We start from the raw sequence: 21,655 nt of genomic DNA, 5'->3' as shown, positions 1-21,655 counted from the left end.
AGTGGCGAAGAGTGGAGTGGTGTAGACTGGAGTAAGGTACAGTGTAGTGGCATATAGGGGAATAGCATACAGTGGAGTGCTGAAGAGTGGAGTGGCGTAGAGTGGGATAAAGTGTAACAGTGTACAGTGGAGTAGTGTAGATTGGAGTGGTGTAGAGTGGAGTGGCATACAGTAGAGTTAGGTAGAATGTAGTTGCATACAGTGAAATAGCAGAGAGGTGTGCAGTGAAATAGCATAGAGTTGAGAGGCTCCAAGTGGAATGGCGTACAGTGCAGATTGCAGTGTCGTAGAGAAGAGTGTGTTAGAGTTTAGGGGCATAAATTGGAATGGCATAGAGTGGAGTGGTGTAGAGTGGAGTGGTGTACAGTAGAGTAGTGTTGAATAGAGTGGCATATTGTGGTGCAGAGTGGTGTAGGGTGGAGCGGCATAGAGTGGAGTGAGGCAGACTGTAGTGGCGTACAGAGAAATAGCGTAGAATGAAGTGGTGTAGAGTAGAATAGCACACACTGGAGCACGGCATAGAGTGGAGCAGCATAGACTAGAATGGCATAGAGTGGAACAGCGTATAGTATTGTGGCTTAGAGTGGTTTAGTGTCCAGTGGCATGGCGTAGACTTGAGTGGGGTACAGTGCAGTGGCGTACAGTAAAATAGCTTTGACTGGAGTGCCGTAGAATGGAGTGGCATAAAGTGAAATATAATAAAGTGTTGAAGGATAGACTGGAGAGAGGTACAATGCAGTGGCATACTGTGGAATATCATACGGCAGAGTGCCGAAGAGTGCAGTGGCACAGAGTAGGGTACAGTGTAATAACGTACAGTGGAGTAGTGTAGATTGGAGTGGTGTAGAGCGGAATGGCATACAGTAGTGTGAGGTAGAATGTAGTGGCATACAGTGAAATAGCATAGAGGCTTGCAGTGAAATGGCATAGAGTGGAGTCGCTTAGAGTGGAGTGTGGTACTGGAAACAGATGTAACATGAAAGTGGGTGAATGGATGTAGATGTAATATGGCACGAATATAGATTATGAGGTATAAATATGAATTCTTGTTACTAGGTGTAAGTAGTGTATACATGTTGGAGTACTCAGTTATATATTGTGCTGTTGTGTACCGCTGTAAGCTCAAGGTATACCGCACTATATGCCAATGAGGAGGCAGTATGTGATCGGTAATGGCTGTCTTAACAATGTGTCAAAAAGGAATCCATGTTATTTTCAGCACACCTTCACTGCGTTCTTGGTTAAGGCCGTAAATATAGGTACGTAATAGGTTTTATTGTTGTTCCCAGCCTACTATCACTTTATTAAAGGGTTAATAGGTAGAAGAATGTATTTATATGTTTCCATATATGTTTATGGCACTTTACAAAGAACAACGGTTTAAAAATCGTTTGCACTGTAATTTGTAGTTATTCCCAGGGTACTCCGTAGAGTTTTTTCTAAATAATTAAATATGTTAAAAACTGAAAACACACTGCTGTACACTAATATTAGAAAAATATATGAATAAAGTACAGTGTCTTAAAAAAAAAATCATATTTTGTTAGTACTGCAGTACTTCTGACGTAGTATTGTAGTACTCTATTCATTCTTTTTAAAACATCGAGAAACTCATAAATAAATTTCCCTATCACTTGCCACTTAAATTTATTGGTAATAGGTAGTGTAAATATCAGACCTATTACTTATCTATATCTAAGGGCATAATGCAGAACACAACCAAAGTGTACTGAAAACAACACGGCTAGCTTACAAATTTGTAAAGGCAGTCATTTTCAACTTCCATAATGTCTTATCATTGCTATGTTCCATGGTAGTTCCACAAAATACCGCAAACTTTCACAAAACTTCTGTGACAACAAATAACAATAACAATAAGTTAGATAATACTTACCTATAGTACCCAAAAGGATCATCTGCACAACATAATGTCTAATCCTGCCAAATTTCATGCAAACCAGTTGAGTCGTTTTCATGCTACATGAGATACAAAAGTCAATGGAAAATGCATTGGTGGAATAACTTGCTTTGGGACCCCCCTTTCACCTTTGCACACACTTGACTAATCTCCCTAAAACATTACATTCCATCCTCCTGTGATGTAGAAAGGGCAATAGATCTGGATCCTAACAATTAATATATATTCCTGTTGGAGTAATGGGTTGGTTTGGATATATATATATATATATATATATATATATATATATATATATATATATATCAGCACAGTCAGGACAATCCAAGCCCGAACATAAAGACGGCACCCGCAGGACCTAGTCACAAGAAAAAGGGTGAAAAAACATTAAAAAACAAGAAAGTGGGGAGGGTATAAACACCCCACAAGGACCCCCAGGGCCAAGAAAAGCATTTTTTTAAAAAACAAATTGGCCGCATTTGCGCGGGGTGTGCAAATCTGGACGAGAAAACACAAAAAAACAAAGCACGGGCTCGTTATTGTTACGCCCCCGGATGGGCCAGGTCCCGGGGGATATGTGGAATTATATAGCGGGGGCCCGCGGGGACCCCGGCAGCCCCGGGGACCGCCACCTCCTGGGGCTTTATACATAATGTGCGGGGTCACGTGGCCCCCTGCAGCCCCGGGGACTGCTGCCTCCCCAGGGCAATCTGTAAATATGGACAGGGGCCTCGTGGGCCCCCCAAGCCCTGGGGACCGTTACCTCCCTGGGGCTTTATTATAATAAGGTGGGGGTCCTTGCGGGCCACTCAAGCCCCGGGGACCGCCACCTCCCCTGGACTTGGCTAAATTATTAGTGTGGGGGGGCTCAAGCCCCCCAACACTGCCCCGGGGACCACCACCTCCCAGGGACACTGTTTATTTAAATACAGGGGTCCGTTGTGGACCCCCGGCCCCGGGGCTATCTTAACCTTGGGAGCGAGGCCGCATGGCCCCCTTTCTAGAGCACTTGATGGCCCTGCAAACCGCCACCCCCCAGGGCCGGCTTCTGCAATTTCCCGGGGTGCCCACCCCTGGGACATTGCCATTTGCTATGACAGGGCGGGAGCACAGCTCCCGCCCTGTCATAGGAAACTCTGCTTTGCTTTTTGGAAGTGAGAGCAGGAAACCTGCTCTGGCTTCCAAAAAGCAAAGCATATTGCTTTTGGGCAAGGGGAGCTGCATGTTAGCACCTCCCCTTGCCCAAAAGCAATGCTGGCTCCCGCAGGAGGCGGGGAGACAGCAGAGACAGTGGGGGACTTTGGGATCCCCCCACAGGCCCAATCAAAGAGGCCAGACCTCGGGGGATGGGTCTCCAGGGCCAGAAGTGGCCCTGCCGTTTATTTTAAAATATTTAATGTCTGGGCTCCGGGGAATGGGGTCCCCAGGGCGGAAATCGGCCTGAGGAGGTGGGCCACGCGGCCCCCCTCCTCGTGGCACACTGCTGGTGGGGTGATGAAGTCCTCTTGTGTCCTGAGGACCTTAGGACCCAAGAGGACCTCATCCCTCAAGCAACAATGCGCCAGGGGCTACGTTTGCAGAGTGGTGTAAAAAGGGGGCATGGCCTCGGAGACTCTCAGCAATCCAGCTGTGTGGGGCTTACTGGAAGCACCTGATGGGTTAGTTAGCCCCAGGGACCCTCATAAGGAAAGGGCACTTCATCCCCAACCACGAGCACACCAGGAGGCGCATTTGCAGAGTGGTGAAGAAAGGGGGTGTGGCTTGTGCCCACTTCTCATCAGTCCTACTGGGTGGGGCTTACTGGAGGTAAAAGATTGGCTAGTTGGCCCCTAAGGACCCCCAGCAGTGAAGGGGACTTCAACCCCATCAAAGAGTAGCCAGGGAGCGCATTTGTGGAGTGGTGGGCAAAGGGGGCGTGGCCTGTTATGAGAACTTAGCAGTCCTGCTGTGTGGTACTTACCCGAGGTAATAGGAGGGTTAGTTGGCCCCCAAGGATGTCCTTGGGGGCCAAGTACCCCTATTGTTACCTCCTGTAAGTCCCACACAGTAGGATTGCTAAGACGTCTTCAGAGGCCATGCACCCATTCTCCACCACTCTGCAAACACCTCCTGGCAGACTACGGAATGGGGGATGAAGTCCACTTTACTCCCGAGGGACTTTGGGGGCCAAGAAGCCCTCCTGATACCTATGCAGTGTAATTCTTGAGCGCTGGTCGGAGGCCCAGCACCCTTTCTCTACCACTCTGCAAACGCGACTAATAGTTAAAGTAGCATATTTCTGTACCTCTGACTTAGAGGTAGTTTTAATCCCCCTGCCCTATTATATACTAGGGCCTTACAGGGGAGGTCATGCCAATCACAGGGGTACCCCAACCCATAGTGTAACCCAGTGTATGTAAGTTTTTTCACTGTATTCTAAGTGTCTTTTAGCATAGTATTGGCTCTAGGCCTGGTTAGTCAGAGTTAGTTACCACCAGTACCCGTCAGCAAGAAGTTGGGGGCACAGGATGACTTTGCAACAAGGCCTTTTTCTGAACCTCTGTTGGTTCTTCCTGCATATCTTTCGCTTCTTTATGCACCTTTCTTTGTCTTTCTGGACTGCTGTTGCCTCTTTCTGCATTTCTCTTGCTTCTTTCTGCACCGTTCTTCCTCTTTCTGCACATGTCCTTCCTCTGTAGGCATAGTTAGACATTAGCATTTAAAAAACCTTCTAAATTCACTGAAAAGAGCCATAGGTTTCAGGGACATTATAGTTAGAAATTAGCATTTAAAAACCATTTGAAATTGACTGAAAAAAACCATAGGTTTCAGCCACTTTATAGTTAGAAATTAGCATTGAAAAACCTTTGAAATTCACTAAAAAAACGCAGGCTTCGGGGACATTATAGTTAGAAATTAGCATTTAAAAAACCTTTGAAATTCACTGAAAAACATCAGGTTTCAGGGACGGTATAGATAGAAATTAGCGTTTAAAAAACCTTTCAAATTTACTGAAACAAACCATAGGGTTCAGGGATATTATAGTTTGAAATTAGCATTTAAAAAACCTTAGAAATTCACTGGTAAAAACACAGGTTTCAGTGAAGTTATAGTTAGAAATTAGCATTTAAAAAACCTTTGAAATTCACTGAAAAAAACACAGGTTTCAGTGAAGTTAAAGTAAGAAATTAGCATTTAAAAAACCTGTGAAATTTACTGAAAAAAACTATAGGTTTCAGGGACATTATAGTTAGTAATTAGCATTTAAAAAACTTTAGAAATGCACTGAAAAAACCATAGGTTTCAGCCACGTTATACTTAGAAATTAGCATTTAAAAAACATTTGAAATTCACTGGAAAAACCTTAGGTTTCAGGGACATTATAGTTAGTTGTACATTTCACTCATACAAAACCAGAGGATTTCGGCCGTTATAGTTTGTTCAGCTGACTATAACTCGCGCCCTCGCAATGCACTGCTGATTACGTCACATATTACATAATTCATGACATGGTCAGTGACATCAGTGAAAACATCTCAAATAAAACCTATGGTTTTTTTCAGTAAATTTCAAAGGTTTTTTAAATGCTAATTTCTAACTATAACATGGCTGAAACCTATGGTTTTTTCAGTGAATTTATAAGGTTTTTTAAATGCTAATTACTAATATATATACACACACACACATATATTACCAACTGGTGGTCGCCAGTAGGTAGTTTTAGTTAGGACCTAGTTACCATAGGAAAATCGCAACTTTCTATTCCCAATAACTTTTGCGCCGATTGACGAATCTTCACAAATTTTTCAAAACTTATGGCCCGCTCCGGTCCGCTCCTATCTTGAAAGATTCAGGTTGATTCGTAATGGGGGGCCGCGCTTTGTTGTTAATTAGCGCCTGGTGGGCCAAGTCCCGGGGGCAATGTTTATATTATAATGGGGGGCCCAAAGGGGCCACCGAGGCCCCGGGGACCGCCATCCCAGAGGCTTTTCAAAAGTATTTGCAGGGGCTCACGGCCACCCGCAGCCCCAGGGACCGCAACCCCCGGGGTTTCTATAATAAATGGGTGGGGGTGCTCAAAGGCCCCCCAAGCCCCGGGGACCGCCACCGCCGGGGCTTTTATAAAATATTGGCGGGGGGCACATGGCCCCCGCAGCTCTGGGGACCGTCACCCCAAGGGCTTGTTTAAAAAAATAATAACTACCTGTGTGGGGGGCTTGAACCCCCCTACACGCCCCAGGGACCGCCACCTTCCCGGGGTTCTAATTATTTAAATTGGGGGTCCATGATGGATCCTCAAGCCCCGGGGACCACCAACCCCCGGGGCTTTGCAAATGTTGGGAGGGGGGCTGTGATGGCCCTGGGGACCGCCAACCCTCCAGGGCCGGCTCCTGCAGTGTTCCAGAGTGCCCACCCCCGGGACACTGCTGTGTGCTATGGCAGAGCGGAAGCCTTGCTGCTCCCGCCCTGCCATAGCAAACTGCTTTAGTTTTTGGAAGAGAAAGCAGGTAACCTGCTCTCTCTTCCAAAAACCAAAGCTGATGGCTTTTCCACACAGATAGCTGCATCTTAGCAGCTCCCTGTGTGGAAAAGCAGTGACGGCTCCCGCAGGACATGGGGAGCCGGCGGGACCATGGGGGAATTGGGGACCACCCCACGGTCCCCAACAAGTAGGGCCAGCCCCGGGGGATGGGGTCCTCAGGCCCATAAGTAGCCTGGGAGGGGGGCCACACGGCCCCCCTCCTCAATAATTAAAAACATTTATTAAATAATAAAAAAAGTCCGGCCCCGGGGGATGGGCTCCCCGGGGCCATAAATGGCCTGAGTAGGGGGACAACTCAGCCCCCTCCAAATAAATGTTAAAATAAAAAATGCCCATGCCCCGGGGATGAGGTCCCTGCGGCGATTATGGCTTCGGGAGGGTACCACGCGGCCCCCTTCCAATTTAAAATAAATAAATAAATAGACTAGGGCTCAGACCCTGGGGGATGGGGTCCCCATGGCCAATAAAATAGGAAAAGAAGTGGGGCCACACAGCCCCCCTTCTTTAAAAAAATAAAGACCGGCATCGCGACGGAGGCCCCGCCCCCTCCCTGCAGCACTCTGCAAAAGCACTCCCTGGCACATTTGCAGATGGGGAACTAATTCCCCTTGAATACTGGGGGTCCCTGGAGGCCAACTAGCCCACCAGGAACCTCCGGTATGCGCCAGGGAACTGCGTTGCAGAGAGGTGTTCAGAGGCCACGCCCCTTTTTACACCTCTCTGCAATGCAGCTCTGTGGCGCCTAATGGAGGTACCTGGTGGGCTAGTTGCACCCCAGTGACCCTTAGGATTCATGGGGACTTAATCCCCCAATTTAAAACACGCCACGGGGTGCGTTTGCACAGTGGTGAAGGGAGGAGGCGGGGCCTCAGGTGACATGTGTGCAAACACGCCCTGTGGTGCGTTTCAAGTTGGGGAATTAATTCCTCTTCAATCCTGAGGTCCACTGGGGGCCAACTAGCCCATCAGGTACCTCCAATAAGCTTCACAGAGCTGCGTTGCAGAGTGTTGTAAAAAGGAGCGTGGCCTATGAACACCTCTCTGCAACGCAGCTCCCTGCTGCATACTGGGGGTACCTGGTGGGCTAGTTGGCCCCCAGGAACCCTCAAGATTGAAGAGGAATTAATTCCCAACTTAAAACGTGCCACAGGGCGTGTTTTCACACATGTCACCTCAGACCCCGACCCCTTCCTTCACCACTGTGCAAACACACCCCCTGGCGAGATGAAAGTTGAGGAATTAATTCCCCTTCAAAACTGAGAGTCCCTGGGGGCCAACTAGCCTACCAGGTACCTCCAGTATGCGCCAGGGAGTTGCGTTGCAGAGAGGTGTTTAGAGGCCATGCCCCTTTATACACCTCTCTGCAACGCAGCTCTGTGGCGCTTACTGGAGGTGTCTAGTGGGCTAGTTGGACCCTAGGGACCCTCAGGATTCAAGGGGTCTTAATCTCCCAACTTAAAACGGCCACAGGGCGTGTTTACACAGTGGTGAAGGGTGGGTACGGGGCATGAGGTGACGTTTGCAAACACGTCCTGTGGCGCGTTTTCAGTTGGGGAAATAATTCCCCTTCAATCCTTAGGGCCCCTGGGGGCCAACAAGCCCACCATGTGCTTCCAGTAAGCGCCACTGCACTGCGTTGCAGAGAGGAGGTCTAGGTTGTGATCCTTTTTACACCTCTCTACAACGCAGCTCTGTGGCACTTACTGGAGGTACCTAGTGGGCTAGTTGGACCCTAGGGACCCTCAGGATTCTAGGGGAATCTCCCAACTTAAAACGGCCACAGGGTGCGTTTACACAGTGCTGAAGGGAGGGGACGGGGCCTGAGGTGACGTGTGCAAACACGCCCTGTGGCATGTTTTAAATTGGGGAATTTAGTCCCCTTTAATCCTGAGAGTCCCTGGGTCCAACTAGCCCACCATGTACCTCCAGTAAGTACTACAGAGCTGTGTTGCAGAGAAGTGGTCTGAGGCCAATGCAACTCTGTGATGTCATAAGTGATGTCACTGACCATGTCATGAGTGATGTAATACCTGACGTCATCAGCAGTGCATTGCGGGCACGCAAGTTATAGTTCGCTGAACTAACTATAATGGAGGTATTTCTATGATTTTGTATGAGTTAAATGTCCAACTAACTATAACACCCCTGGAACCTATTGTTTTTTCAGAATTTCTAAGGTTTTTTAAATGCTAATTTCTAACTATAGCGTGCCTGAAACCTATGTTTTTTTCAGTGAATGCTGTCTGGATAGTTTCGGGATGATCCGTCAAGTGGGGGCCAAGAAAAAGGGGGGTCCAAAATGTGTTTTCCCCTTGCACTTTCTCACATTGACTTTAAACATGACTACAGCCCCAACTACTGAATGAAATTACACCAAATTTGTCAGAAAGCTAGATCTTGGATTGCAGATTGGGTTTTTTGTGATTTGGTGTAAATCCGTTTGGCCAAAAGCGGTACAAAAGGGGGTGGTGATGGACGGAGCATCTGAATCAATCAAATACTCACACCCAGTCAAATTGATTCAGATGCTCCGTCCATCACCACCCCCTTTTGTACTGCTTTTGGCCGCCATAAGTGTGGCAGGGTATGCTCAGACGTGAGTCCCTTGCTCACTTTGCCACTGGATTCAAGCAAGCCGGGCTGAAGACGGCTGGAATGCCAGAAACCGGTCCTCGGAAGCTTGTTTCCGGTCCAGGGAAGACATGGCTTGGCAGTTCGGGCTGGACTGTTCCCATGAGGCACAGGGTCAGACTGATTTGCATATAGCCATGTCTGAACTGGGGTGGCAGAGTGGGCTAAAGAACGGTGATGGATTAAACCCAGATCTTTTGACTGGGTGTGAGTGTTTGATTAATTCAGATGCTCCGTCCATCACCACCCCCATTTGTACCGCTTTTGGCCGCCATAAGTGTGGCAGGGTATGCTCAGACGTGAGTCCCTTGCTCACTTTGCCACTGGATTCAAGCAAGCCGGGCTGAAGACGGCTGGAATGCCAGAAACCGGTCCTCGGAAGCTTGTTTCCGGTCCAAGGAAGACATGGCTTGGCAGTTCGGGCTGGACTGTTCCCATGAGGCACAGGGTCAGACTGATTTGCATATAGCCATGTCTGAACTGGGGTGGCAGAGTGGGCTAAAGAACGGTGATGGATTAAACCCAGATCTTTTGACTGGGTGTGAGTGTTTGATTGATTCAGATGCTCCGTCCATCACCACCCCCTTTTGTACCGCCCAGTAGGGTTGGGCACAGGGTCTGGTCACAGGGCCTGGCAAACCCCCCACCATGCATGTTCGAATGCCATTCACTGCATGAGGTTGGCAACCTGTAGGGGTTGCGGGTTGGCTGCATGACCTGCCATCTGGCCCTGTGGGCCACACACCGCTGCACATAGCCAAAGACTGTGCCCTGTGAGGGGGGTTGGTTACCTGAGGGGGATTTGATGTAGACCCTGCAGCCAACTCTCCACCACGCATGGCCTTTGGCCATGTGCAGCAGGGGGTTGTCTTTACAATTGGTAAGGAAATATTACTTTTAATTTTAAATGGAAAAAATATGAAATTCACCAGTTATAGTTTTCTCATGTAACTATCACTCATGCCCTAAGGTAACTATAACTCAAACCCTCACCATGCACTGCGAATTCCCCCCAAATATTACATCACTTATGACATCTTCTGTGACATCATTGATAATATCACTGCAGCATTTGAAATGTTATTATTGATGCGAAGACTGTGCATGGTGGGGGCACAAGTTATAGTTACCTTAGGGCATGACTTATAGTTATTTGAGATAACCTTAATTGGTAAATTTCAGCTTTTTTTCATGTAAAATGTTACTTAACTGCAACGTTATTTTAAACTTTGTTTTTTACAGTAAATAAAACATATGTGTATATATATATATTCACTGAAAAAACCATAGGTTATAGACCATATATAGTTAGGAATTAGCATTTAAAAAACCTTATTTTACTCACACAAAACCATTGAAATTCCATATATAGTTAGTTGCACTAACTATATATCGCGCACCCGCAATCCACTGCTGATCATGTCACATATTACATCATTCATGACATGGTCAGTGACATCGAAGTTGGTTCTCTTAAGAATCTTCTCTGCCTGCAAACGAGGAAGAATAGGAATATTCTCTCTCCCTTTGCAGATAGTGAAGGGTAGGTAACGCAAACCTTTAACACGTCGTGCCTATTTCGTTCCTCATTGATTGATTGTTTCCCCAAAACATTGACTGTTTGGGAATTGGTTCCTTTTGGAGGTATTCCCTGTTTGCAAATATACGTAGGAAAATCTTTGCAAATAGTGAAAGGGTACGTAATGCGGACCTTTCTCCCCCGTTGTAATCTGTCATGCCTATCTACTCCCCACTGATTGATGCACCTGTTTCACCCGGACCATTTACTAGAGATACGTCATCTGGCCCGACCAGAGAGCACCCCTAGTGAAAAGGACATATGCAATAATAACGAAGTGATCACTGTATCCTGTTAACAGAAACTTTAGCATGAAACAACCTGGAAAGAAAATAATAGGAAAACGAAAATCAGTAGGCCACTGATGAACATAAACTTTTATTAAACAACGAACAAAGAAACGATAACATAACGTAATGATAAAACCTATTAATGTCCTAGAAACAAGAAAACGTTAGAAATATGCCAGTGGTGAGAGACCAGAAAAACAGTAAGAGAAACCAAATCACCCCTCGCTGTCCCACCGCCTGCCACGCCAAAAAAATCGATAGACTAGGGAAAATGCAAGTCAGTAGAACATCCGCCCCCACTCTGGAAACTTCCAAGGTGGGGCAGGGTTGCGGCTACGCCCAGCCGGGAGCAGCCCATATAAGGCGGATCCTGCTGCCACGCCTCGGCCAGGAGATCCTAACGTAGGGTGTAGCCGGAGGAGAGGCCGAGGCCAGCGGGACCCGGCCAGGGGATTGCCTTTACAACACTGAAGAGTTTCAGGGGGGGGGGAATGTCTCCTCGACCCTCCCCTCTCTCTCCCAGTCCGGCCGCGGTGGCCCTTGAGAGTTGCAGGTAGTCCCGCCACATGCTCTTCCGGTCCGGCCACCAACGGTCGGGGGGCCGAGGCCGACGAGATCCGGCTGCAGCCGATAAACCAAGAAACCCGTTCATGGGGCCAGAGCCAGGGGCGTCCGGCCGACATCCACCGGAAGCCCGGCCCGAAGACGGACGGGACACTTCTTCTCTCTTGAATAAGGGCTGCGACAACACTGGGGGGGGATGTCTTGCACATGCCTCCGACCCCCCCCCCCTCGTCCTCATCGCCTGGTCCGGCCATAACAAATCTCAAGCGAGACGCCGTGGGGTGCACTGGGAGGGAGAGACGATGCGAACAGGCCTCTCCCGCCTCCCCAGTGGAGGCTTCCCACCTGCACCCTCGGCGCTCCAAGCGCCCGGAAAAGGGTTCTTCCACTGTGGCGATGCTGCAACGTCTCGCCCGGCAGGGTGGAGCCCGTCCGCTCATTTGACCCCGCGATCGCCAGTAGCTACCGAACTCTCAAAATGGCGGTCGACCTGGCAAGAGCGGGCCCAGCATAAAGAAATGGCCCGGTCACTGGTTGACTCCACCACCGTAGTCCTCCACGACCTTGAAGATTCTACAGGAGCCGCGGGAGTCTCCGACCCCCGCAGACACCCCCGATGGGCAATGACTGCCATAATCGCCCGTGGAGTGACAAAACTGTATCCGCGGGACGTCGGCGCTCCCATGCTGGCGCCAGCCTCACTTTGAATTACTAGAATCCTGCAGACCTCAGTTCCGGTGAAAGCACAGTGTGACCCGGTAGGAAAAATTGTTGCACCCCCTCCCCTTTTTGACTGATAGTTCAAACCACCGATCCTTTCCTTTGCCCTTTTAACGGAACTTTGGACTGCCTCCCCCTCTTTTACATTTTCTAGAGAAAACAAAACATTAACCACTACATTAGCATAGCAGTTGACACCAGAACTGTTTTCAAATTGAAAACCAACAACATCTTCAACAGAATCCTTTTTGTTTCTGCTGTGACCCTGCTACAGCACAGGCATTGTCCCCAGCAGTAATTCTGCAATGCCGGTAAGAATAGCTGTGGTGCCTACTGGACTCACTCAACCCCGCGGCGCCCCACGCCGTTATTTGCTGGGCGGCAACTTACTAGACATCACTTTCGTGCCATCTAGATTTCAGCGCGTTCTGCTGCCTTGGAACTATTCGCACAACAGACTGCTACTGACGACCCACCCCCAGGCAACATCTTCTGAATTTTCATAATTTGAAAGAACTAGTAACATGTCCTCATCAGGAATTCAAAAGAAATTGCCACGGTCTCTTCGTTGTTTAAATGTTTTTACTGTTTTTGTTTTGTTGTATATATTTATATGTTATTAAAGTTTTATATTCCTACTACTTTGTTGGAGTGCTATATATTTTTAATGTGACACATAATTGTAAAAACTTTGATGTACAAAGAGTCATTCCTAGAATCTTCCGCTTCAGGCTCGGTCCCCTCCCCAATCACAATACAGGATGGTTTTCAGATAGTAGGAACACGTGTGGTGTGACGGATCTCATCGGGTGTGGGCTTTGATCTACTATAACTCCTTTGAAGAGGGGTGAATCTTTACAGCTGGAGCCATAAACTACATCTGCAGGGCTAGCTGATAGCCTGGACAATCGGACACAGAGGAAGAGGAGTGTCAGAGGGTGCGGTAGTGAATAGGGCGAAAGAGAGGTGTCGGGCGGGCACAGAGTGTGATTCTCAGGGAAGAGCAGCGCAGATGGGGGGAGGTTTATTGCCCATGCATAAGACAGAGAGCGGGGGTGACCAGTGCCTGGGGAAGATGCTTGCGAGGGTGGGGAGCCATGCTACGAATCGACAGCGTGCAGAGAGTGGGTCTGGTCAAGGCATCTAAAATGGCTGCCGTGCACGACAAAAGTGTGGCATTTCAAAAAAGGCAAGATGGCGCAAACAATGTTTTTCAACACTTCCTCATTTCCTTCGAATCGAACGTTAACAGACGTTGGTGCATATTACCAAAGTTAAGCGATATTTATCGCTAACGATGCTTACCAACGAATTTTTTACCGCTAAGCATCGTCAGAAATTATCGAAGATAAACCTTGCTATTATCAAGGTTTATCGCAAATGCGATAAAAAACGGCCGCAATGCATGAATATCGCTAAAAAGTCAGCGATATTCATGCATTACCGAGCTAATGCTCTTAGCCATGTTATCCACCTCCCATTGGATAACATGGCTAAGAACTGCTCAGGGCAGGTATAACTTTTTTGAGATATTCGCGCTTAGCGCGAATATCTCCAAAAGTTGGTAATAGGAGATAGATATCTTGCATGTTGTAATGCAAATTATTGTGGTATATGGAACTCATACCATAATCTCTCAGGAAAGCAGAAACTGATCCTTTTGGGACCGCCTGAAAAGGCCTACGGGGTGAGGGGTACTCTACTTTGCCCCCTTTTCACGTTCCGAACTATTTTATTTTACTCTCTTCTGTAATTACACAAAATAGCAGCGATAAGATGCATCGGAGACACACAGTGAGAGAAAGGAGGCCGGAGATGAAGAAGAGATGTCAAATACACATTGGAGATAATATAGTGGCAGAAGGGTAGTAAATATGAGTAAACTTACCATGTAACATAAAAATGTTGCACTCTATACTATAAGTCTCATTTTATACTACAATCACTTCGCTACAACCTCATAAATTAAAAATAAAAATGAATAATGTCTCAAACAATTTTTGATTTCTAAATATAAATTTATTCTTCAGAATTTTCTAAATTTGAAAGAACTAGTAACATGTCCTCATCAGCAATTTCCTCATGAAAAGTCTGCAATGATGATTCTTGTAACTCTATGGTCTCCAAACATTCGATAAATTCGCCATCAACAGATTGATCAAAAAAATCATTCAAGTCATCTCCTCCTTGTGACAATATTTCATTATTGGTGCTGTCAATTTCAATCAATGTAGTGGAATCATTCAAGTCATCTCCTCCTTGTGACAATATTTCATTATTGGTGCTCTCAATTTCAATCAATGTAGTGGAATCATTCAAGTCATCTCCTCGTGACAATATTTCATTATTGGTGCTCTCAATTTCAATCAATGTAGTGGAATCATTCAAGTCATCTCCTCCTTGTGACAATATTTCATTATTGGTGCTGTCCATTTCAATCAATCTAATGGAATCATACAAGTCATCTCCTCCTGACAAGGTAGCTGACTGCAGCGCGAGCGCTTGCGCGCTGTCTTAAGAGTGCTATTTTAAAGTGTACTGCGCATTATTCTGGTCATTAGGACATTGTTTTTAATTTTCCACTTACTTGCACCTTAATCTGTGCCCCCCACCGCCGTTTGGGCGGGTCTGGTCCTGGGGTGGGTGCCTATTAGATCTTGGTCGCCATCCTTGAGTGGGGTCATTGGTTGGAGGCTGTTCGTTCTGCCTGCGCTTTACTGCGCATGCGCGGACTTGGAACAATTTTTTAAGGCGAGTCCTTCCTCACCTCGCCCCCTGACAAGGTAGCTGACTGCAGCGCGAGCGCTTGCGCGCTGTCTTAAGAGTGCTATTTTAAAGTGTACTGCGCATTATTCTGGTCATTAGGACATTGTTTTTAATTTTCCACTTACTTGCACCTTAATCTGTGCCCCCCACCGCCGTTTGGGCGGGTCTGGTCCTGGGGTGGGTGCCTATTAGATCTTGGTCGCCATCTTTGAGTGGGGTCATTGGTTGGAGGCTGTTCGTTCTGCCTGCGCTTTACTGCGCATGCGCGGACTTGGAACACCTTTTTAAAGCTCCTCCCCCAGCGCAGCGGGATCGCGCAGCGGGCGCGTCCTCGCGTGGCCGGAGTCGTGCCAGAGTCGTGCCAGAGTCGTGCCAGAGTCGTGCCAGAGTCGTGCCCGTCTGCGCCCGTCTGCGCCCGTCTGCGCCCGTCCGCGCTAAGGACGCGCTGGATGTCGCGGTACTCTGGCTAGGGACTATTATTCTATCCCGGCTCTACCATGTTGACGTACTCGCGGGACTGCCTGCTCTCCATCGGTCAGGTAAGCCGCTGCTGTACCCTTCCACCGGTACACCCACTGCGAGGCCCTTATCACTGCCTCTGTAATAGGTGGGTTCTAGACTCCCCGCGCCCCCTCTCAAGGACTGTTTCCTCGGAGACTCGCCGCATTATAGGCATCCCTACTACTTTGAAGATCCTGAACCTAAATGTCAGGTCTGCGCTGAAACATTATCAGCACATTTATGACCTCATTGAGGAGGAAGCTCCTGACGTATTGGCCATGACGGAAACATGGCTGCAGGACGCTGATACCGCTATCACCAATCTAGCCTGCCCATTCGGCTATTCTATGTACACCTTGAATAGGCTGTCTAGGGGCGGGGGTATCGCGTTAGTGGTAAAAACTATCTACCCTTGCGTCTGGAGCGCCCTAAACATCTCTGGGTGTGAAAGTGCCATGTTCAAGGTCTCTGTCAGCCCTGAGTTTACCCTGTCCGGGATGGTCGTTTACCGTCCACCCGGCAGTGATGTGGCGTTTAGAAATGCTTTCCCCGATATTGTTGGCCCTCTGGCTGCAGATTGTGCCAACTTTTCTATCATGGGTGATTTAAACCTGCATTTCGACACCCTCTCTGGCTTGACAGTGCGTTCCATCTCTTCTGACCTAGAGGCCTTTCAACTTCCTCAGATGGTGTCCCAGCCTACCCATTCGGGGGGCATATTTTGGATCCCTTGTTCACCAATCTGCCGGGGATTCAAATCACTTCTGTTTCTCCGGTGGAGTGGACAGATCACTTCTTGGTGTCCATTCTATGCCCTGTCTCTGCCACTCCTTCCATCTCTTCGGCTAGATGGGTTCAGAAGAGGGCTTGGAAAAAGCTTAGGTTAGAAGACTTCCATTGTCTTCTATTAGAGGAGCCGCTGGACCTCTCGACGGATGTAGAAAAGGGGTATGACCTCTTTTGTTCTTGGATCACCAGGGCCTTGGACTCTCTGATACCTATTGTATCAACTAAAATCAACTCTAGAGAGTCCAGTCCCTGGTACGATGGCGCACTTCGGGCCCTAAAGGGTGCCTGTAGACGAGCAGAGAGGGCCTGGAGGAAAACCTATGCGGCTGATCTAAAAGCCGCATATACCAGGTCCGTTAAGCTCTACCATCGAGCTATCTGCCGGGCTCGTGCGGCCTTCTATGCTACCGAATTCCGGAACAACCCAAATCCGTCAAAGGCTATTTTTAAGGCCGTAAAACAACTTATGGCGAAGCGGACTACCACTACGACCGTAAGCTCCCTTTCCCATTGTGAATCCCTTGCTTCCTACTTTTTGGGGAAGGTCCAAGCCATTTACAGGACATTCCCTAGCATAGGGTCCACTGTGGAAAGTACTAATCGGGTTCACCATCAGACCACACTGCTTGTTTTCCCCCCCCTTGCCTTGGATGGTTTTGACAAACTTGCGTTGCAAGTTAAATCTGGGTCTCCATCCGACCCAGTAAGGCCTGCTCTCTTTCGAGACCAAGCTTTTATGGGGCGTACAGTTGTATGCTCCCTTGTCAATCTCTCCTTGGAAACGGGAATTGTACCATCTAAGTGGAAACAAGCTGTGGTATCCCCGATTATTAAAAAGCCCACCCTGGACCCCTCTAAGCCTGAAAGTTATCGGCCCATCTCGCTGCTACCCTGGCCAGCCAAGATCTCTGAAGCCCACGTCAATTTGGCCCTGTCTGAACATCTGACTCGGACCAATGCCCTCGACCCCACACAAAACGGATTCCGTGCTGGGCACAGTACGGAAACTGCGTTACTTGTGATGGTGGAACATCTCCGGGCAAGGCTGGATGCTGGTCAAACGGCGGCGCTTATTCTGTTAGATCTTAGCGCCGCCTTTGATACGGTAAATCACAGCATCCTCCTGCGTCGGCTTGAGGAGACTGGCATTGGCGGTGTGGTATTGCAATGGTTCCGCTCCTTCTTAGACGACCGCTCCTTCTGTGTTGCCATCCCTCCCTTCAAGTCCAGTTACCATCCACTGGCCATGGGGGTTCCGCAAGGGTCCTCGCTGAGTCCCACGTTGTTCAATCTGTACGTGAGACCGCTGGCTGATGTCGCCAGGCAGTGGGGCCTTACTCTGGTCTCGTATGCCGACGACACTCAGCTGGCGGTTACTCTCAGCGGGGATGCGGAAATTGAGGCCCCCAGGTTTCAGTCCGGACTGAAGGCGGTGGCTAGTTGGCTGACAGGCAACTGCCTTCAGCTAAACGCCACTAAAACAGAGGTGTTGGTCGTCGGGAAGGGAGTGGAGCTGTGGGGTGATCACTGGTGGCCTTCAGAGTTGGGTCCCACTCCGATCCCGGTATCGGAAGTGAAAAATCTGGGGATATGGCTGGACGCGGGCCTCTCCTTTATAGGCCATACGAAAAGAACTGCGGCCTGTTGCTTCGGTCTTTTGAGGGGCTTGAGACCTGTTCTCAAGTTCTTTGACGCCCCGACCAGGCAGCTGGTGATCCAGGCTACTATCATCTCTCGCCTGGATTATGCCAGCTCTCTCCTGGCTGGGGCCAACCAGGCTGAACTAACCCGGTTACAACGGGTTCAGAATGCTGCGGCGAGGGCGATTGTCGGCCTACCAAGATTTTGTTCAGTGACAGGTGTCCTTCGCTCCCTACACTGGCTTCCGGTTAGGAAGCGTATTCTTTTTAAAGTCCTGTGCCTCGCTTTCAAAATCTTGAGAGGTACAGGCCCGGAAATCCTGTCGAATTGTCTGTCTTTTTATGTTCCTGCCCGTTGCCTCCGCTCCCAAGGTCTGGCCCTTGCGGTGGTTCCCAGATTCAGGCTTAGCCGCATGGGAGGCCGCTCGTTTAGGGTAATGGCTGCGTCAGCATGGAACTCCTTGCCTGTCGAAATCCGTTTGCTGGAGGACCTTCTGACTTTCCGGAAGGCGATAAAAACCTTCCTGTTTTAGCTGTTTTCTGTCCCTGTTCCTGTTTTAGCCGCTTATTGGCCTCTTTTTTATATCCCGTTGTGTTACGAGCTACCCTGTCTCTGCGCCGGGACGCTCCTTGGCTGGAGTCGCTGCGCGCACAATAAATAGACGTAACATAACATAACATAACATAACAATATTTCATTATTGGTGCTCTCAATTTCAATCAATGTAGTGGAATCATTCAAGTCATCTCCTCCTTGTGACAATATTTCATTATTGGTGCTGTCCATTTCAATCAATCTAATGGAATCATACAAGTCATCTCCTCCATGTGACAATATTTCATTATTGGTGCTCTCAATTTCAATCAATGTAGTGGACAATTCAAAAGAAATTGCCACGGTCTCTTCATTGTGAGCCATTTTATTTTGAAATTGCTTGCTGTAAATTGCAGAAAAAAATAATCACTTTCATTTATCGTTTTTAGTAATACATAATATAAAACTAACTTTATCAAGTATTTAGTATAACAGAAAGGACTGCAAATAAATAACAGAAAACATTTTTCAAATTATCTTCGTGTACAACATAGTTCCCCTTACAAATTAACAACTCACCTTTTTAAAAGTAGGAGAAGTGTTAGTACTGTGTAAATCAAACACCAGAAATTCACCACCAAAAATTCCTCACAAATGTACCTCAGACAGTAGTATCACAAAATGGCTGTGGTTTCCTCTCATTTGACATATATACATAACCAATTAACTTTCATCACACACAAATACAAAACCAAAGTAACATTTTAATTGGTTCTAAATTTCAACACTTTCAAATGTGTTTTCCCCATGCAATTTTCCATAGGACATTTACATACGTCTACAGCCTGAATGGCTGAACGGAATTACACCAAACTTGGCAAAATGGTACATCAAACCTAAGAGGTCAGGAAGGATCTACTATGCCCCCTTATGGTCATTTCCCCCTTCGCTTTGGCCTCCTCTTGTCTCTCGATCCTACCGAGAGATAAGATGGCGGCCGCTACGGACTGTTTGGAATGTTGACAGACGCCGGAGAACCAATCAGCTTCGCAAAGCTCCGTAACGCGAAAAGTACGCGAAGCGGAGCGCTGTTACAGATATATATCTTTTTTTGAACGTTAATTTCTCAAAATCCACTGGAGCACATATATTGAGACCTAGCAAAGGCACATCGGGCTACCAGTCCCTAATATTTTGCCAAGTTTCGTGCAAATCCATTCAGCCGTTCGATTATTGACATTTAGATACGTCTACAGCCTGAATGGCTGAACGGAATTACACCAAACTTGGCAAAATGGTACATCAAACCTAAGAGGTCAGGGAGGATCTACTATGCCCCCTTATCGTCATTTGCCCCTTCCCTTTCGCCTCCTCTTGTCTCTCGATCCTACCGAGAGACAAGATGGCGGCCGCTACGGACTGTTTGGAATGTTGACAGACGCCGGAGAACCAATCAGCTTCGCTTCACAAAGCTCCGTTGCGCGAAAAGTACGCGAACTGGAGCGCTGCCCGGTCCGCTGTTACAGATATATATCTTTTTTTAAACGTTAATTTCTCAAAATCCACTGGAGCACATATATTGAGACCTACAAAAGGCACATCGGGCTACCAGTCCCTACAATTTTGCCAAGTTTCGTGCAAATCCATTCAGCCGTTCGGGCTAAAAGTGAGGCCAACCGCCCTATGGAAAACTCAATGTTAAAAACACGTTTTGGGACCCCCCTTTTTTCTCGACCCCCCCTGGACGAACCCCCCCCCCAATTTTCAGGGGCTGCTCAGAAACAAAATGTGCCATTTTCCTGAAAATTTCAGCCAATTCCGTCCACAAACGCCAAAGTTATTAGACATAGAATTTTCAAAAAACCCATAGAGAAAAAATCCTAACTATATATACCTACTGGCGACCGCCAGTAGGTAATATATATATTTTCTGAGCATAACAGTTTCAAGTGAAGTTATGGTTAGCAGTGATTGTAACACCTAAATGCTGGTTTAAAAAAAACAAATCGGAGAAAAAACCACAGTTAAAGTGGATTTACAGGTTACAAATTAAAACTGACAAACATGTGAAATGTACAAGTTATGGTTATGCTTGCTGTTCATAACTCACACAACAGCAAGGCAGACCATAACTTATGCATCAAATGCAAACTGGTGGTAATGTTGTTTGGATGGCGGTTGGTCTGATGAACCTGGTGGGTTGACTAGATAGAGATTATCTACACTCCTTTACAGAGCTAGATGCTGCTTCCATATATCAGCCTGAAAGATCAAATCTTTTGCTAAGATCAACAGAGTTACCTCGTGACAGGAATATGCAAATTATTTATGAGATTAAATGAGATCAGAGACACATTTCTTTTAGCTTTCCATATTCAGGGGCGTAGCTTCAGGGGGGATGTTTGGGGTGTTACAATCCCCTAAAGAATGTATTCTGTTGTAAATAGTTGGTTACAAGTGTTATCAGTCGGGTATTGGGAAGTGCCTGTCGGATTTCACCTGGAATCTTCACATGCCATCACTGAGAAAAACACACACACACACTCTGTTTCTATTTTGAAGGCCTAAAAAAAAAAGTTGTATGAAAAATGTTGTCTTTTAAGTGCCCCTAACAATTCGCCCTCCTCTCTCTTTCCACTGCCCCTTAAGCCCCCCTCATGTCCTGCTTCTCATATATTCTGCATTAGCAAGATATCCCAGGTTGATTGTTGGGAAATGTGAAGGCCCATCCCTCCCATCTTATTGACCAAGCTACACCCCTGTCCATATGGCATCTACACATTTATCAAAGGGACGTTATTTTCATACCACCAGACTTTTTGTATGCTGTGTTGTGTTTCATTGTATGAGTGGTTTTATTTTTTTCATATGCATGCAAAATAAATGAAGACTTTGTGTCTGTCTCTTTGATTCGCAGGATTGACAAATCCAAAGCATTGTCCCTCCTACTTCATGCAGCAGACATCAGCCACCCTACCAAGCAGTGGACAGTACACAGCCGCTGGACCAAGGCCCTGATGGAAGAGTTCTTCAGACAGGTAGGCCTGAGAGGACCACTTTGCATATAATGCATCATGTTACAAGGCTTTTACACCAAGTGATCACATGTAACAGGTGCCTACACGCTTGGATCACAGATATGCATTACACTTTCAACTCTATCCATGGTGGGTGCTACATTAAGGCCATTGCCTTCAACTGTC

At 47.4% G+C, this 21,655-nt stretch overlaps 1 protein-coding gene across 1 annotated transcript in view; it reads left to right on the top strand.

Annotated features, from left to right (window-relative positions):
- The window catches only part of PDE1B (phosphodiesterase 1B), a 1,091,117-nt gene that overhangs the window by 966,523 nt on the left and 102,939 nt on the right, over window positions 1-21,655 (top strand). The window contains exon 10 of the mRNA XM_078688664.1: window positions 21,370-21,490. Coding sequence (XP_078544790.1) covers window positions 21,370-21,490 — 121 coding nt within the window. The remainder of the gene's footprint in view (window positions 1-21,369; window positions 21,491-21,655) is intronic.

Source organism: Lissotriton helveticus, chromosome 1_1 (assembly GCF_964261635.1).
Source record: "Lissotriton helveticus chromosome 1_1, aLisHel1.1, whole genome shotgun sequence".
NCBI classification, from domain to species: domain Eukaryota; kingdom Metazoa; phylum Chordata; class Amphibia; order Caudata; family Salamandridae; genus Lissotriton; species Lissotriton helveticus.
Note: the sequence above shows the minus strand (reverse complement) of the source record. Positions and strands in the feature narration are given on the sequence as shown.